Genomic DNA, 16,769 nt, shown 5'->3' with positions numbered 1-16,769 from the left:
CTATAAAGTAAAAATATGACACCTCACCGCACAAAAGGGGAGTGAAATTAATGGGAACATGCAGCTAAAAAAACTTGCCCGGGCAGACAAATTTTTCGTTCTTGTTCTTTCTTTTCTTTTTGGAAGCCAAAGTACATTTTGAAGTCAGCAAGATGAGAAAAAAAAAACATGACGACAATTTCACCACTCAGTTTGAAACACTAACTGGGAGGTGGTGCGCACGAGAAATAAAAAAATAACTGCCGGCATCATAAATTGCGACTGACAGATGTGTGTAGGCTACATGTCTGTGGCGTTATCCGTTTTATCGTTATTGGGTAGGAGGGTGGGGGGACTTACTGATGTTCTCTGCGGGGACTTTTACGATCGCCGGCTCGATCAGGTTTTCGGCAAGGACGAAGGCCCCTTCCTCCAGGGTGTCCAGCAGCATGGTGGCAGCGTGACTTTGTTCTGTTGAATTCATGTCTTTCCAGGATTTCAGAGCGTCGGGCCTCAGGAGGTTGTCCACAGTGTCCACGATTGCCTGTATCCATGGAGATAATAAGTGAAATGTCAGCTCAATGCCTGTTTCCTCCCCCTCATAACTTCAGTTTAATAACAAAAGAGTGGGGGAACCGGGCAGCAAATTATTAAAAAAAAAAGGCATGCATGGCCAACAGTGACAGCAGCAACAAGGACACTGACACTGAAATGACACTGAAATGTCGACACAAGGGTTCAATGGGTAACCAAAATAATGACTATTATAAAAAAATATGAAGTTTATGTTATTGATATTCAGTTTGGGGAAAAAACAGGCTTAATCTGAGGAAGTGTCTTTTGGACCAATTTCTTTGATGAATAATGTAAAAACGCTTGAGGGGGAATACAAAATACAACCCAAATGCCCCCCCCCCCTTCACAGAATGAAACTGTCTACAATGCTGCATCCTCAATTCCTGGCTTTAAGCAGCTTCCCCCTACCCCCAAAAGAACAATTATCACGAACAATGGCCTTATTTCCCTAAAACAGGATCTGCCCATAATGGCCTCGAATGCCATTCTCCTAGAGGAAACGTTATCATGAAATCCATGTCCAGAGTGGCAGTCTGTGAGTCGAGAGAAGGGGAAAATTGCTTCTTGTTTTCAATGCCAATCCTTTCATTTCCTGCTTTCTGATAAGCAGTAAGTAAGCAAAACATTCCACCGAAACCCACACAAGTATCATATGTTGATCAAACAAAGGGGTTTCCTTTGACCCCGGCACGGTGAGTTCATGACCTCTGCCTGACACGATCAAGCACAACATCGCTAACTCTTCCGCTCAATCCCACCAAAGACAGACACTTGTACAAAGACTCAAGACTCCGGAGCGACCCATAAGGCGTGATACAATCGGAGTGACAATTTAACCATAGGTGCCATTAACCACAGCAAGGCCCGCCACAATAACGGTAATTAACCACAACAAGCCCTTGCTCACTGTACCAATTAGTCACAGCTGTAATTATCCAAAACACTAATTGACCACGGACAGGATTATCTGTTTGCCTGGAATAACAAGGATAAGTCGAAAGTCTGGCATCGATGTATGATTAACCGCAACATTTACCCACTGAGCTCATATTAACCAATGGCAATGATGACAGTATCCGGGCTCTCAGCGTGTTCTTATATATCGGGCACCGAGGATAGAAATCCATCTCTGTGGCCCTGACCTAGCAGGCAACTAGAGGCTTGTGAGCTGGGACTATAATGGGAGTTAAGTGTGTTTATGTGTGTGTGTCTGTGTGTGTGTGTGTGTGTGTGTGTGTAGGGGAGGGAATAGAGAGCAGTGGCTATTAGAGGGTCGTAGCCGTTAGCACCAGTCAGACACTAAATGGTCTTCCCCCCCTGTCGAGCCATCCTAAAAGGACTCGTGAAATCCAAAAGTGTGTATGTGTGTGTGTGTGTGTGTGTGTGCGTGAGTGTGTGTGTATGTGTGTGTGTGTGAGTGGTGGACAGTCTCTAATTTGTGTAGCACAGAAAGAGACCATGTTCTGATTGATTCCTCTTTAATTCAGGTCTGGGTGGAGGTAACTTTACAAATCACAGTGGTCCCTACCAGGGGAGCCCCCACGGCTCGCTATAACGAGAAAAGACAATCATGTGGCGAGAACTCGGGCAAACAGGAAAACAGCTCTGACAAACAAGCTAGCAAGCCGCGATAGCAGCTCTGTGAGGCCGTGCTTAGCTAAATGCTAACATCCACATTCTCACAATTCCAATGCTCACATGCTGATAGTGTATTGTTCAGCATTTTAGCCATCTGGTGTGGCTTGTTAGTGACCAAACCGGATGAAAAGTCAATATTTTTTTCAGTTAGGGACAAATGAAAAACCATTGACCCCGATAATGGCACCAGATGAAAAGTATCCGGGATCAGCGAGTTATTATTGGAGCACTCCTTTAGAACCACAAATGTGAACCTCATGTTGGCGGCTAGAGGAAGAGTCAGGGGATCACCCAAACTCATTAAGATTCATCCTCGTGGAAAAGTAAATGTCTCTATAAAAATTTGATGGCAATCCATCAAGCATATCTCGGTCCAAAGACCAAAGTTGTTTTAATGACAGACCGGCCAACATTGCCATCCACAGTCATGGAGTCATGCCCCCTGGCACCGCTCAAAAGACATTTCTAAAAATCAGTTGAGGGAAAGCATCGCCCTTTTCTCTCAGTAAAAAATAGACCTCAAATCAAAACAACCCAAACTTATAGGGAGCCTGCATGAGCCACTGGGAAGTACAAGAATCTGATAATTGGTATTATGCCATGCAAGGCACCTCCCCATGAGTGTTTACAACGTGCTCTTGTCTCCGAGCAGAACCTACAACAAATTCTAGTGGAAAAGCAAAACGTCTGTGGGAAGAGAGTGGAAAAAAATCATAATCGAACGCAAACATATTAATGGGCTCAGAAATTAATCTCAGATAAAAATACAATTGCAGCGGGAGAGGATTTCTTTTTTCTTCTTTTTGCCAAGGGGGACAAGGGGAGACTAGAAATCGTACAATGTAAGCAAGTGAAAATTGAGCACACTGCTACTTTGATCACACTTCTGGCTGACAGGGAGGTGCAATTACGACCGTGGGAAGGCAATTATTCACACAACGTATGAAAAGCTGACAAGAGAGATGGAGAGAGAGAGAGAGAGAGAGAGAGAGAGAGAGAGAGAGAGAGAGGAGTGGGGGAGGAAGAAGAGGAGAGAGAGAGAGAGAGAAAGAGAGAGAGAGAAAAAAAAAGAAAGATGTACAAGGGATAACACACAGATGGAGGGAAGGCAGGAATGAAAACACGACAGAGCGATATTAACGGCGCTGTTCTCAGATGGACAGAATGACAGGAGAACAGACAGTCGGAAGTCGGATGAGGAAGCGGCAATTTTCTTGTACAAGCAGGTCACTGGGCAAAATACTGAAAACAAGACAGCCAAGGACACAGAGACAGACAGGGCTGCATGCTGCTGGTGAGGCCTTGGGGATTGTGGGTAAAAAAATAAATAATAAATAAATAAATAAATAAAGCAACATGGAAAGCCTACAGTATAGTAGTTGTACCTTCATATACGCCCTGCATGTCTTCTCTCTTTTTTGAAGCTTTTTTCCAACACAACAAAACAAGATCAAGCACAAAAAAGATAGATCGTAAGAAAAAATAGGAACCATTAAAACCATGCCACTTACCATAGATTACAGAATTAATGAATAAGAAGAAAAAAAGGCACATGTCTATGAGATACAACCCTCAGAGTGATGCAACAGCTTCAAATACTTTTCCGCAGTGTTTGAATTCCACATGTGAATATGGATCACAACATAACGAGAGGAAGAGATGTGGAATTCATGGCAGTGTGGAGCGAAGAGAAAAAAGAATTTGAGGCTAGAGATTTTGATGCTCCCCTATTAGTGATGCTTTCAAATACACTGAGCAGATAAACAATGTGGTGTGTGAGGTCATTTGTATTTCATGGGTTTTCACTCTAACTCTTCTTAAAAGCGCCTTTTGTTGGTCCGTTGGCATTAAATAAGTCGCCTTCCTCTTTCCTAATTGACTCCAAACCAGAGAAAATCACATACTGTGGCTCTCACGCAGAAACGGAAAAACAAAAGAGATAAAATGGCCTTTGTATCCAAATTACAGCCTCCGCATCATAAATACTTCTTAACACACACAGGAAAAACCAAAATGACCGAGATTGCTCCCATATAGACACCGCCATTTACTAGTGGGTTTTGCGGGCGAAGGAGACTTAAAAGGAACCAGTGTGTCTATAGCTTTCAGCTTCCTGAATACAAATGATGCACACACTGTACTGTTCCTCTTCCAATACATGTGTGCTGCTGAATATTTTTAGATGTTCAGATGCGTTTTTTCCCTTTTCATTGCAGGCACCCATTGTCTGTCGCTCAATTATTTCCACATGTAATGAAAATATCTTGCTTGAGTTGTATGGTTTCCGTCAGCTTTCTGCATTTAATAGCAAAGCCAGTTTCAACAATCAGGGCAGAGGATTAGAAAAACCTGATTTCCTCATTTGAAAAAAAAAAAATTGTTTTCTTGGCCATGATAGCTGGATTTCTGATCTGCTTTTTTAACAAATACACATGTGGACCGGACCAGACCGGACCATACTGGAACCAACTGGCCCAAAAATTCTGTTGTCAGAATTGTAACAAATGAAAATTGACAAAATAATTTTTCATCATTGCAGATTAAAGCTGTGCAGAAGTCATATATTGTAATTAAACTTCACTAACGAGCAGCAAGAATGTCATTTTGACAACAAAATGCATGTGGACTTGATGAGGTTTCAATAAATAATTGCGCTGCTCAAGCACGGCGGCTAAATAGATTTCCATATCACAGAGAAATTAAGTGAAACCAATAGCTGTCTGGAACGTCAGAAAAATTGCATAATACAAACTGAAAACACACAACAGTGATAAGCTTAGATGTTAACTGTGTGCAATTTTTATGAAAAATACTAGATGACTTGCGAATCCACTTTAGTAGACTTTTTTTTTACTTCTGTCATTGTAATCAGCCATTCGCACGGTGTTGTTGTCCAACTCACTGCCTCAATGCAGCTTCAGTGAGGAACCTGTATCTTTAAATACGTGATAGTACTGTAGCAGCAGTCAGAACATTAGGGGCACAAATGTCAGCTGTCGCTTTGGTGCAAATCACCTTGTTTACAGATCAACTTGCTTGTCAGGAAAGTCCTGAATAACAATGTAATTTTTCAAACTGTCACTCATCTCTCCACGGGACTTGCCAGCAGCTGAGAGATGTGTAGGCAAGTCTCTGGGCCTACTCTCTCTGCTTTGCCACCGAGCGCTCGCGGAGCTCCGGGGGAGAGCAGCTCAACACTTGTCGGCAATAGAGAAGTTATTCTTTGTTGTTGGAGTGTGTGTGTGTGTGTGTGTGTGGGGGGGGGGGGGGGGGGCAGGCTCATGGTCATTAGTTCATAATGCTCATTGAAGGTGGAGCTGCCAGGTGAGCCTGAGTGTTCCAAAGCCGGTAATTATATGGGAACTATAGAGGGGAATGAATGAGGTTCCCCTCAGGGCTAGACCTGCCTGTCTAGCCCCCCTCACCTGAGACCATCATTGTGTGTCCGTGTGTGTGTGTGTGTGTGTGTGTAGGCAAGTGTTTTGGAGTGTTTTGGTGGTTGTCCTGCTAATGAATGTCCCGAGTCATACTGCTGACACATAGAAAGAGCTGGGGCCCTGATAGGAATGTTTTCACAGTACCTTGTTGAAGCTGCGTCCAGCCGAGTCCTTCTCGCTGGGCCTGAGCTCCTGCAGCTGAGCATCCAGTATGTCCACCAGCTGCTCCATCAGGCGCACAGAGGAGCTGACGTCTCCCGCAAACACTGGCCCGTGGGTGTGGCGCGCCAGCTCGTTGGCTAAATTAGCCGCATTTTCGCCACTTCGAATCTAAGGGAAAAAAGAAGAAAAAAAAAGCAATGAGGAAAACATGGTGGGGGGCTGTCAGCGAAAGCATCAGTGTAGCAAGGGGCTGAGATGGCTGTGTGTGCAATGTGGAGCTGAAATAATTTAACCAACACACATACACACACACCTCGGAGTCATAATTCATGGCAACAGTGCTTATTCAGAAGGAAAGAAACAGTGTAAAGAATGAATATAAAATATAAACAGAGGAATTGTGTTTACCAGGGGAACATAATAGCAAAGAAGACTGTTAAATACACAAGCCACACAAGAAAGAGGAAAACACAACTACTATTGCCAGAATTATAAGGTGTTCAACTTTTGACCCATGTGCAGCAATTTCATACACATACAAAAACATTCTATTAAGTAAGTATATGTGCAAATCTTGTATGGTGCTTTGGCAGTTAGTGTACTAGAAATCTGTGTACTTTTCCATTGTGTGTAATGTGCAGTAATGAAATGAAGCAATACATGCACAGACAGATCAATCATAGTGTGAATGTGGAATTCCACTGCCAATTAACGTCCACAAAGAGAAAGCTAATGCAGCGCTCATGTCTTATCATACAGGCCATAATTACGAGTGGCACAGTGGGAAAAAACATTCACACCATTTGGAGTCAGAGAGACACTGGGACATTTCTGACAGCTGCGATATGTCCCACTTGGAGAAAAAAAAAACTACAGAAATGTGTCAACAAACATGGTGCTATAATGGCCCGCACAAGCACCCTTCGTTAGCAATTTCATCCGAACATAATTTAATATCAATTCAAATACAATTACTTCAGCCAATTATACCCTTTTTATATCTGGTTCTAATTTGTAAATGAGAAAATAACATAAAGCAGTGGGAGCAATGGGTGTAGCCATTTTAAAATAATGCATTGCATGCAACCTTCTTATATTGGAACAACATGAGGTTTTTCCCACATTGTGCCTATTGTGCCAACAGGGCGTAGACGACGCAGCATAAACATGTTTCCAAAGATTAAATGATTTGTATCGTGATTTTCCAAGATCGTGCCGAAGCTGCCTCGCCACTGTCCGAAACATTTTTGAATGTTTTGCAGCGAGTAGCTTTGGGGAAATAGTGTCAACCACACACTGAAACATAAAGCTGCTTTACTTACGGATAGTCACCGCTTTTTTAGTTTTCAAGACTTTTTCAAAAACATGCTTAGAATTACTAGTGTTGTATTCAATTTGGACACATTTCTTCAGCTTTTCATTTCCCAAAATGCCCACTGCCAACACCAAAGAACCCCTATCTGACCCTGCTGCATGTGGACAGCGTATTTTGGGTCAAGAGAGAAAGAAAGAAAGAAAGAAGCAATTTGCCTAAAAAAAGCAATATGTTGCGTGTTTAAGTTTTGTTTCGACGTCACATTTATACCTGCAAGACTGTTGAACATCAAAGCAGAGGGTTGGGTGAGGAAATAAGGCTCTGGCTCTTTGATTCTCAGTGACTGACTGCAGAACTTGGCATTTTACTGCCGATTTTTTTTTAGATAGAAATTTTCTTTCTGCTACTTCCACTGACTCTGTATATTAGCTGCACTTGAAAGTATTTTCATAATACTGTATGTGTCCTTGGCCGCTTCTCTGCCGGTTAAAAAAGATGAAGAGCCAGGCTAGCAAAAATGTCAGCTAGTTGGCTGTGTCATGTTCTTTGTTTGTTTGTTTGTTTGTTTGTGTGCTGCTACATTCATTTTGTGATTGACAAGTTTCCTTATTTACCTTTTGTGCCACTTGAGTCACCCAGTGTGAAGTGCAGTTGCTGAGGTCGGGCCCTCTGGAGCACCAGGTCCCGGCAACAGTGCAGAGGAAGGAGGCGATTCCTGCAGTGCCACAGAACACACACACACACACACACACACACACACACACACACACACACACACACACACACACACACACACACACACACACACACACACACACACACACACACACACACACACACACACACACACACACACACACACACACACACACACACACACACACACACACACACACACACACACACACACACACAGTTGGATGGAAGCCAAAAACCTGTGCTCGAATACACTTTCTCCTGCTGATTTTTCTCCATTCATACAGACTCTCTGATGCAGGAAACTGACTTTTCAACAGGAACAACCATTTCCAAACAATTTGAGAAGCCTGCGAGCCTTTGTTCAGTTAGAAACGATGAAAAAATTAAAAGTGGTTGAAGGCATACCAAAGGACTATCGGGTTCCTACATAGCGTGGACAACACTGACAATAGGCTCTAGTTTGTTTTTTTCCTTGTAAACATTCAGATTTTAAAACAGTTTATATATATTATGCGATGCTAAAACATGCATGTCAACATGGAATACAAGATTACCGCTAATGACTACCTTTTCACTGTCAACAGTGACAGCATACGAAATCCAAGGCTCATCTCCTTTTCACCCGCACAGTCAAAACATTGTCTCTTTTTTGCTTTCATCCTCCAATAGCCCTGCTTTATATTTTGACAGTCCTGTCATTCTCATTGATGAGGTGTTAAGGTAACTTCACTGTCTACTGAACTGCGATAACGACCATCAGCACAATCCCCCCCCCGGCTTACTGCCAACTTACTACACTCACAGAAGAGATTTTGTTTTAAATGTGAGGAATTATTATTTATAATACAAAGACAACTAGAAGACATTGAACTTTCTATTGTATAACTATCGGAATATTGTCCATCATCTTTATTGATTTCTGAAAACTGTTGGAGAGGGGGGGGGTGGGGGCAGCAGTCTTTGTTTCTAAGAAAATGTGTATTAAAATATTAAACATTACACACATTACTACAGTAGTTGTACAAGTGCTGTTACTTATTTTCGGGGAAAGTGAAAGGTTCAGGTCATAAATAATTACAGTGACAAAATTGGAATGCCCACTAGCTGAAATGTCACACACTCAGTACCTGGAAGCAAAGATGGAAATAGTACATTAACGCCTTAAATAAGCAGACCTAAAGTAATGGAGGCCATTTTAACATGCTTTGTCAGGATCTTTGAAGCTTTTGTTCCCGATCATTTGTATGCTGAACGTGTGTGACTCTCTTTGAAATGCTTGATTGTAAATGGGAAGGGGAAAAAAACACGATTCAATGTTTACCCCCTACAGTGTTCAGTTGTGAATAATGAAGATTGTTTAAAATAACGTAATAATAGCAGGATCATGTGCATGTTACTATTGACCACGTGAATTTCTGCAAAAATATTTTGACTTGACGTATTTTTATCCTTTAAAAGAATAGCTAGAAATGACCAAATAAACCAATTGTGCCAGCAGAACAAGTCAAAAAAAGTAAAAAGAAAAAAGTACTCTATAGGAACATCACAGAAAAAGAAAATAAAGTGAAATAGTTAAAGGTGCTTTAAGCGGAATGGTTCTTTTAGCTAACTTCCTGTCAGTTACTGCAGTTAGCAGTCGCCTCGCTCGTCCCTACGTCACCACATTAATGCACTGTGGTCTTCAAGCAGCGAGTTATCTAGCATCATCTCAGATCCATAAGTGTGATAAAACATGATAAAAACCATCAAAACAGACATTGGGAAGGATTTTTACCTGCTCCGCCATTGTAGGCGAATAAACATTCACCCATCTGTCGCTCTGGTGTGCACCGGCAGTGAGACCATGAGTGAGACGGGTGTCGGTTTGTAGCGTTCTCTCTTGTGATTGGATATTAATTTCGGGATCCCCGAAAAGTTTATTTGTCGATTACATGCAGAGCAGCTGACTGAGAGATCGGCTTTATGAAACGCGCACATTATGAAAGTGATCACTGTATGAATAAAGTGCGATTTAACACTTATATTAACATAAATAAATCGCTTACTTCATCTTTAATGTCAAGGAAATGTTGGTTTAAATAGAGTTATAGCATGGCATCAATATATAATCACACTTAATGGCTTTACCTTTGGTGCCTTTGGGGCAGGGTCTCTCCACAGTGTTTCCAGTGTGGCTCTGGGGCCAGTCGATGGCTCTCCTCCGGGTCTCCTCACAGAAGCGCCTGGGAGTGGGTGGCAGCTCGGGTACAGTGGGCTCGGCTGTGCCCGGGACGTGGTTGTCCTCAAAGGGGTCCCTCCCTTCCCTTGGGTCTGCCCCTGCTACGGTGGTGTCCCCGTGCCCCTTCACAGTAGACACAGCTGTGGTGGCAACCAGAGTGGTCTTGGGTACGGATGTCGACACAGAGAAATCTTCAATGGTTGGCACTATAGGATTGAGAGAAAAAGAGTGAAGTCGTTAAGAGTTTGTCATCATCATGTCCTCGCCTAGAAGTCCTGTTGTTTTCGGCACGGGGGCGGGGGGGGGTGACTACAACAGCTTTGAGTCATGTGGCTCGTTTTGTATTGCTTGAGTTACTGCTGCTAGTAATTCCTAGAAACAAACAGCCTAGCGCAGATTTCACTCGTAATTCCACCTCTTTTCTGTTCTAACAAAATCCAAGGCAAACCTGCCAATGCAACAATACATATATCTCTCTCCTTATAGCGTACTTAAACCAATGAATAAGAGAAGCAGTTGTGTGGCGGGGGCCTTCTTTGACATAGCAGTGATTTCTACCCAACAGAGTCAGTACCGTGGGCTGATTAAATGTGAACAATAAAGACAAAGCCTGCCTGTATTTGACTTTTTTCTTTCCAGCCTAGTTCATCTCCCTCTCTCACTTTGATAAAGCTGCAGAAGGAGAACTGCACCGCTTCGAGCAAAAACCATACATCAGCAATAATGTGATTCCACTGTATTCAATCCACGCCTACACCGCAATGCAAAAGTACGTGTGAATGCACATGTGCGCGCACATGCAAGCAGGCTTGTGCTTGCTCCATTGCTCAGGTGTGTTCTTTGCTTAAGAAGAGCACTGTGTGCACACAGATTGATATCTGCTACGGTGAGCCCCCGACCTAACAAGGAAATGAGATCAGAAATAGGAAATCTATAAATTGTATACATGAATACCCAATGTGAATAATAATAAAAAAATTATGTTTGTTTATGTGCGTGTGTGTGTGTGTGTGTGTGTGTGTGTGTGTGTGTGTGTGTGTGTGTGTGTGTGTGTGTGTGTGTGCAAAACATGTAGTGTGTCTACAAGGATACTATGTGTCCCGCATGCATGATCATACATTTTTACACCACAACCACCTGATTGTATTTTGAGATAAAAGCAGCTTCCCAAAACGAGGTCTGCCGTTGTGAAAGGCACTATAGTGTTGTCTTTCAGGTTCCCTGGGTGATTATGGGAAAATGCAATATCATGCTATCTGACACTCCATCATCAGACACATATCTCCATTTCCTGAGAGAGAGAGAATAGTGACAAAGCCCACATTTCACGTTTTCACACTAATCATCCAGTCAGGGGAATCTTTGCTTTTTTTCATTCCACTGCTATGTCTGAGTTTATTACAAAGCTGATATCTAGCGACGTGCATGGTCAGGGGGCCACAGCAGGGGGGAAGCAGTGTTCCTGTGATGCTCACTCTATATGAAAAAAAATCCACCTCAGATCAAACTACAGTGAAGCTGAATTGTGACATTTTATTCAGTGACCTTTTCCCCTGGCAGGACGATAGGCTCATTAACTTAACACTCATTCAGTCGCTGTGTGTGAGAGTCTGTCACCCACACGTTCACAGGTTGGCCGGGGCCAGCAAAGCGTAACAGCTGACATGTGCAATAAGCATGAGCAGATGATGTTACTGAGACCTTCAATTAGCACCAGCGGCTTTGAAAGTGCTCAGAAATAGTCCAAGGTAAAGAAGAAAAATGGAAATTTTTTAGTGTAAAAAAGGGCTCGCCATAGTATTTTTTCTCTTCTTAGTTTTTTTGAAAACATCTATCTCCAACTGAAGGAAATCTTATGTAAAAGAAAAAGGTGTAAAAAAAGGACAGGCAAACTTTAAACAACATAATTATATAACAACTGCCACATTTTAAAAAAAGAATAAAAGAAAGAAGTGTTTCAAACTTATTATGTATTGCCAGTGAAGAATTTTTATTGACTCAGGAAAAGTGAGATGAATTATTATAGGCTTACTCGGTTGATTCAATATACGCAGGATATAATGCGATATGGAGGGCAAGTGTAATTTGGTTTGAGAATATTAAACCTCTCCATACCTGCGCAAACCTCTGCTTTTTCCACAGGCAGATATAAGCACTAATATGCTCCCGCCTGTAACAGCATGCTTTCATCACCTGATTAACCGGCTCCCAGAGACCAAGGCTTTCCGAATCCCCTACACCACCCACACCTTCAGCGCAAATTATCAGATAATATCAAGACATCTTTATAGTCCAGTCTTTGACTTCTTGCTTTTATTTTTGTTTCATTGTCTTCTTGACCAATGCAAATGCCTCTCAATAGTATGTAGCGTCATTATTTATTCAATCGATTTTTTTTAAAATGCTGCAATGAACTGGTAATATTGAGTGCAAGGGAAAGCAATCCATCTGTTCACATCAACCTGTTAGGGCTCAGACAAAGACTAATTACCAATTAATCTGATTATTATGTTCTTAATTAATCATTTAGACTTCAACACGTAAGAAATTGTGTTAAATGCCCACCATAGTTCCCCAGGGGCCAAAGTTTGAATGTTTTGTCCATACCCCCTCCCCCCAAATTGAATTTATTATAATTGAAGGCTAAGAAAACCAGTAAATATTTATATTTCAAGCTAGACTTGAAACAGGAGAAAGGCTACGTGAGTGTGATTTGATCAGATTGTATTGACAGCAATTGGAAAACGCATCAAACATCATCCAATTTAAATATTCCTCAATCCTGATTGGATTGGTGCACTTTATGTGAATGAGCCCCGAAATCTTTACATGAAACAACCACAACTGTTGAATATTTAGCAGTACATTTTGTGGAGACTTGTTGATCATAGTGAGAGTGAGAAAATTGTGCCTCACGCATCTAAGTCAGTAGCCAAAACATCTTCAATGATTATAATTGTTTCTAAATGATTTTCTGTAATCAAATTAAGAATCTCCAATAATTTCAGATCAGTCCTATACAACAAAGTACATCTACTTTTTGGATTTTTTTTTTTTTTAATATAGGCTACTGCATTTTCTGATATTTAAAGGACCAAACGCTTGATTGATTGACAAGGTATTCGGAAGATTAATCCAAAATCAAAACAATAACAGCTGTAGGCATCATTTCCAATAATCACTCAGAAATAAAAATACAATTTTTATGCTGAACGATACTTTGTCATTGTCTCTGTAACTCCTTCAGTCACCATCATGAAATCATCATATCGCTTTAATTAGATGGGGGAACTCAGATGTCGGTCGGCTGAGTGATTTTTTTCAATCAAAAGACAAGATACAATCCTTGTGGATGTTTTCAGTCAGCATGTCTTGTTTAATGAGAATCTGAATGTGAGGAACATCAAATATACCACATTTGTGCTTGTCAGATGTCGATGTTATTTGTGGGCATATTTCCACGACTTCGCACCAGGCGTGCTGCAATTTTCTTTTGATTGTGAAGAGCAAATTCACATCCAGTAAGAGCCCCTGTGTCCTCTGATAGCACTCAACCGAAAAGAGCGCCGCACCAATTAGCTACCATTTCTCTCAAGGGGCGTTGAAGTCACTCTTTATGGGCTATCTGACACCCTAGGCATACTGTTGCCATATGCTAAATAATACCTCTTGTAAATAATGGAAGAGTCTGGATTGAACACTTGAAAAATGGCTGTCACAGAGGTCCAAACAGATTGTTTAAATTAAACAAGAGCTAAGAGGGAGGGAAACCGTGATGAAAGATCATCAATCACTTTAAGGCCCCCCCCACAGTTGTTTACCTTTATGCGGGAAAAGATGACAAAAAATATTAAACCATAATAGGACGATCAAAGGGCCTACACATTCAGTTTTATCATGCTTTTGCTGTTTACACCACTACACTTAAAATAGTGTTTTTTTAAATCCCAAAATTACACAGTCAGAGCAATATAAAAACTATGAATATGTCCATAATAACTCCAGAATGAATGGATCATAAGCCTAATACCTGCGATTAGTGGAGAGCGATGACAACTCACAGCCAAATTACGCTGCTTTAAGTGGATTTGTTAGTGAAAATGAATCACTTAGAACAGTGCAATGACAATTAGACAAAAAGAGTGGAGTTCAAAGGAAATATGGAATAGGCAGAACTCAGTTAAAAGGGATCACCTGCATGAGTCTGTTTGCACTATTGCACTGTAAGGGCTGAAAATCGATTGGTGAGTAGAATGTAGTTAAGCCGCGTACTGCTGGAAAACCCAGTTTGAATTAGCAGAGGCCCATGTATTTAAAAAGAAATGAAATGTGAGCAAACTTCCTATTGAGGTTCAAAAGGAAAAGGACAAAAAGACATGATAGCTTTTTGTCCATGTTTTTCTCTTTGTACTGTTTACATCATCAAATGCAAGGACAAGAGAGGAGCTGTGTAAATATACAATTGGGTAAATATTAGGCTTTAGGTGGTTATCTTACATAAAGACTGAAAACAAGGGGAAAACAGTAAGCCTGAATGTGTCCAACGATAACAAAAACTAAGCTCACTGATTAACACTGTTTTGTCTTGTTTGTTTGATCCATCTAGAAATATTAAGTGTGAAAATATCAATTTCAGCATTTTATGGTGGGTTTATGTGTCGGACTACTTCCTGGCCAGGCATAGTAACTTCCTGGAATTACCAGCAGATGCTTGGCAACTGCTCTAAGCCAACAAAACATCCAGTACATAACCCAGAGTTAAGCAAATACAAATTGCCATTGTTACACTTTCGTTTTCATACGGATTAATTTCCCTGGATATGTCAATCTTTTGCTTTAAGGCGAGACACAGCAGGTGAATAGGGTACAATTTTAAACTTGTAGATATCAATTTTTGGCAATTTGGCAATATATAACTAATTATGAGTACTTGCATCTCTTTAAAAACAAAGCATAGATGTTGGATAAAACCAGAGTTTAAATATTTATTTCATTTTGACAATGTATAAGAGTCCAACATTTTACAGAACAGATTTTGGATGGAACTATCTTTTAATTTTATGAATAGTAAACTATATAACTAACTATAGTCTAAAATAGAGACTACATGTCTTAAAAATGCATTTTCTGCATGCTTTTAATAAACAAAATGTACAACTACATATGAACAAATCCTAACCTTCAGAATAGTGCAAAGAATGATTATGGAAAGTTGAGTTGATGTAATTGCTTTAGAAGTTGAGATCTTTTGTAATGAGAAATATAATAAAAACTAAAGTTGAGATAATAGCCGTTAAAGATGGCTGTGTACTTCCATTGTACAGTGAATGTGTTTGCAATTATGTCATTCAATAAAAAGTGTTTGCCTGCAGTCTGGCCTTAACCAAACCAATAGGAATGCTACCACACAAGTGATGCCTAATATGTCACTATGAGATAGACATGGTGGGACTCCATGTCGGGGTCTTCAAATAATATCCATGTGTCTTTATATGTTGTGCGTTCTAAGCTTGACTCACTCGTGTCTCGGAGGATGAGACCTGGTTTTGAGCTACAGTTGGTTTGTTTTTTTGCCTCCTCACCTAGAGCAAGTGCTGGTAATTAATGACAGAGACAAATCCCACAAGACATGAATTTTACATTAGGCTGTTTATATTCACTCATGCTGTTCTGCTTCATTCATGCCCTATATGTGACGGGAGCACACAGCTTGGCATGGAAGGTGAAAGGGCCACAAGGAAAATCATGTGCACTTTCTTATCCAACGTTGGGGAATATGTCATTATTTCTGTTTAAAAAAAAATAAATAAAAAAACCTAAGCCGTCGAGAAATTTGTTGCGGGGCTCACTGCTCCATTGGCACTTGTTCTCTTAAAGAGCAGTAGACAGAAAAAGCTCTGCCGGACATATCCTGTTTCGGTGTGGGGGTAATTTATGAGGCCTGAAAACTGAGTACTGTGTGGAGCAGCCAGCAGCAGCCAGCCACCAGACGGTCTGAGTCAGAGGAAGGTGGCCAAACAGCTCACAATATAAACGACACTCCAATGCAGACAGAATGATATATGCGCAGACAAAAATACACTCAAAGCAAAATATATATTTTCCCAAAACTCTCTCTTTGTCATCTGCGCCTATGAAGTCCACTTAAATAATTCCCCTTCATCTCGCCATTGTTGATCCAAAGAAAGAAGCAGAACAATTAGCAGAGCAACTGCAAATCTCCTGGACTCCCCGTCACATTATTAGCCTCTGTAGCAGAACATCATCTTAATAGGGGTGGAACACAAGCTAAGTGCACGATAAATTCCAAATTCTAAATTCCCTCTGTCTTTAAGGCTCACCTGGGGTGGCAGTGGCGAAGTGGGTAGGGAGATCGCCTCTGGAGTGCAGGGTCGGAGGTTCGATTCCCCGCCTACCCGCCACATGTCGAAGTGTCGCTGGGCAAGACACTGAACCCCAAATTGCTCCCGATGGTTCAGAAGGCGCCTTGCATGGCAGCTACTGCCATCGGTGTTTGAGTGTGTGTATAAAATTATATGTAAAGCGCTTTGGAAGCGACCTGTGACCCTGGTCTGTGAAGGGCGCTCTATAAATAAAGCTTTCTTACTTACTGGTAGATATCTTTCAGGGATATATGAAAGCAAACTGAAGTGCAGCGAAGTAGGTGCACAGCTGGGTTTAGCCACAAAATGGCTGAGGGAGAAGAAAAAAACACATCCACTCTCTGTGATGATAGAGGAATGTG

General features: G+C 41.2%; 1 protein-coding gene across 4 annotated transcripts in view; it reads right to left on the bottom strand.

Moving 5' to 3' along the window:
* adgrl2b.1 (adhesion G protein-coupled receptor L2b, tandem duplicate 1) overlaps positions 1-16,769 on the bottom strand; it is an 86,390-nt gene that overhangs the window by 21,957 nt on the left and 47,664 nt on the right. For 3 of the 4 annotated variants that reach the window (XM_080034406.1, XM_080034403.1, XM_080034405.1), the window contains exons 6-10: positions 9,934-10,230; positions 7,722-7,822; positions 5,775-5,960; positions 3,579-3,617; positions 340-523 (exon numbers count right to left, since the gene is read on the bottom strand). In XM_080034406.1, the coding sequence (XP_079890532.1) occupies positions 340-523; positions 3,579-3,617; positions 5,775-5,960; positions 7,722-7,822; positions 9,934-10,230 (807 nt within the window). The remainder of the gene's footprint in view (positions 1-339; positions 524-3,578; positions 3,618-5,774; positions 5,961-7,721; positions 7,823-9,933; positions 10,231-16,769) is intronic. The other variant, XM_080034404.1, reaches the window with a different exon arrangement.

The sequence above is a fragment of the Ammodytes marinus genome (assembly GCF_949987685.1).
Source record: "Ammodytes marinus genome assembly, chromosome: 9".
Lineage (NCBI taxonomy): Eukaryota > Metazoa > Chordata > Actinopteri > Uranoscopiformes > Ammodytidae > Ammodytes > Ammodytes marinus.
This window is presented reverse-complemented; position numbering and strand designations above follow the sequence as displayed.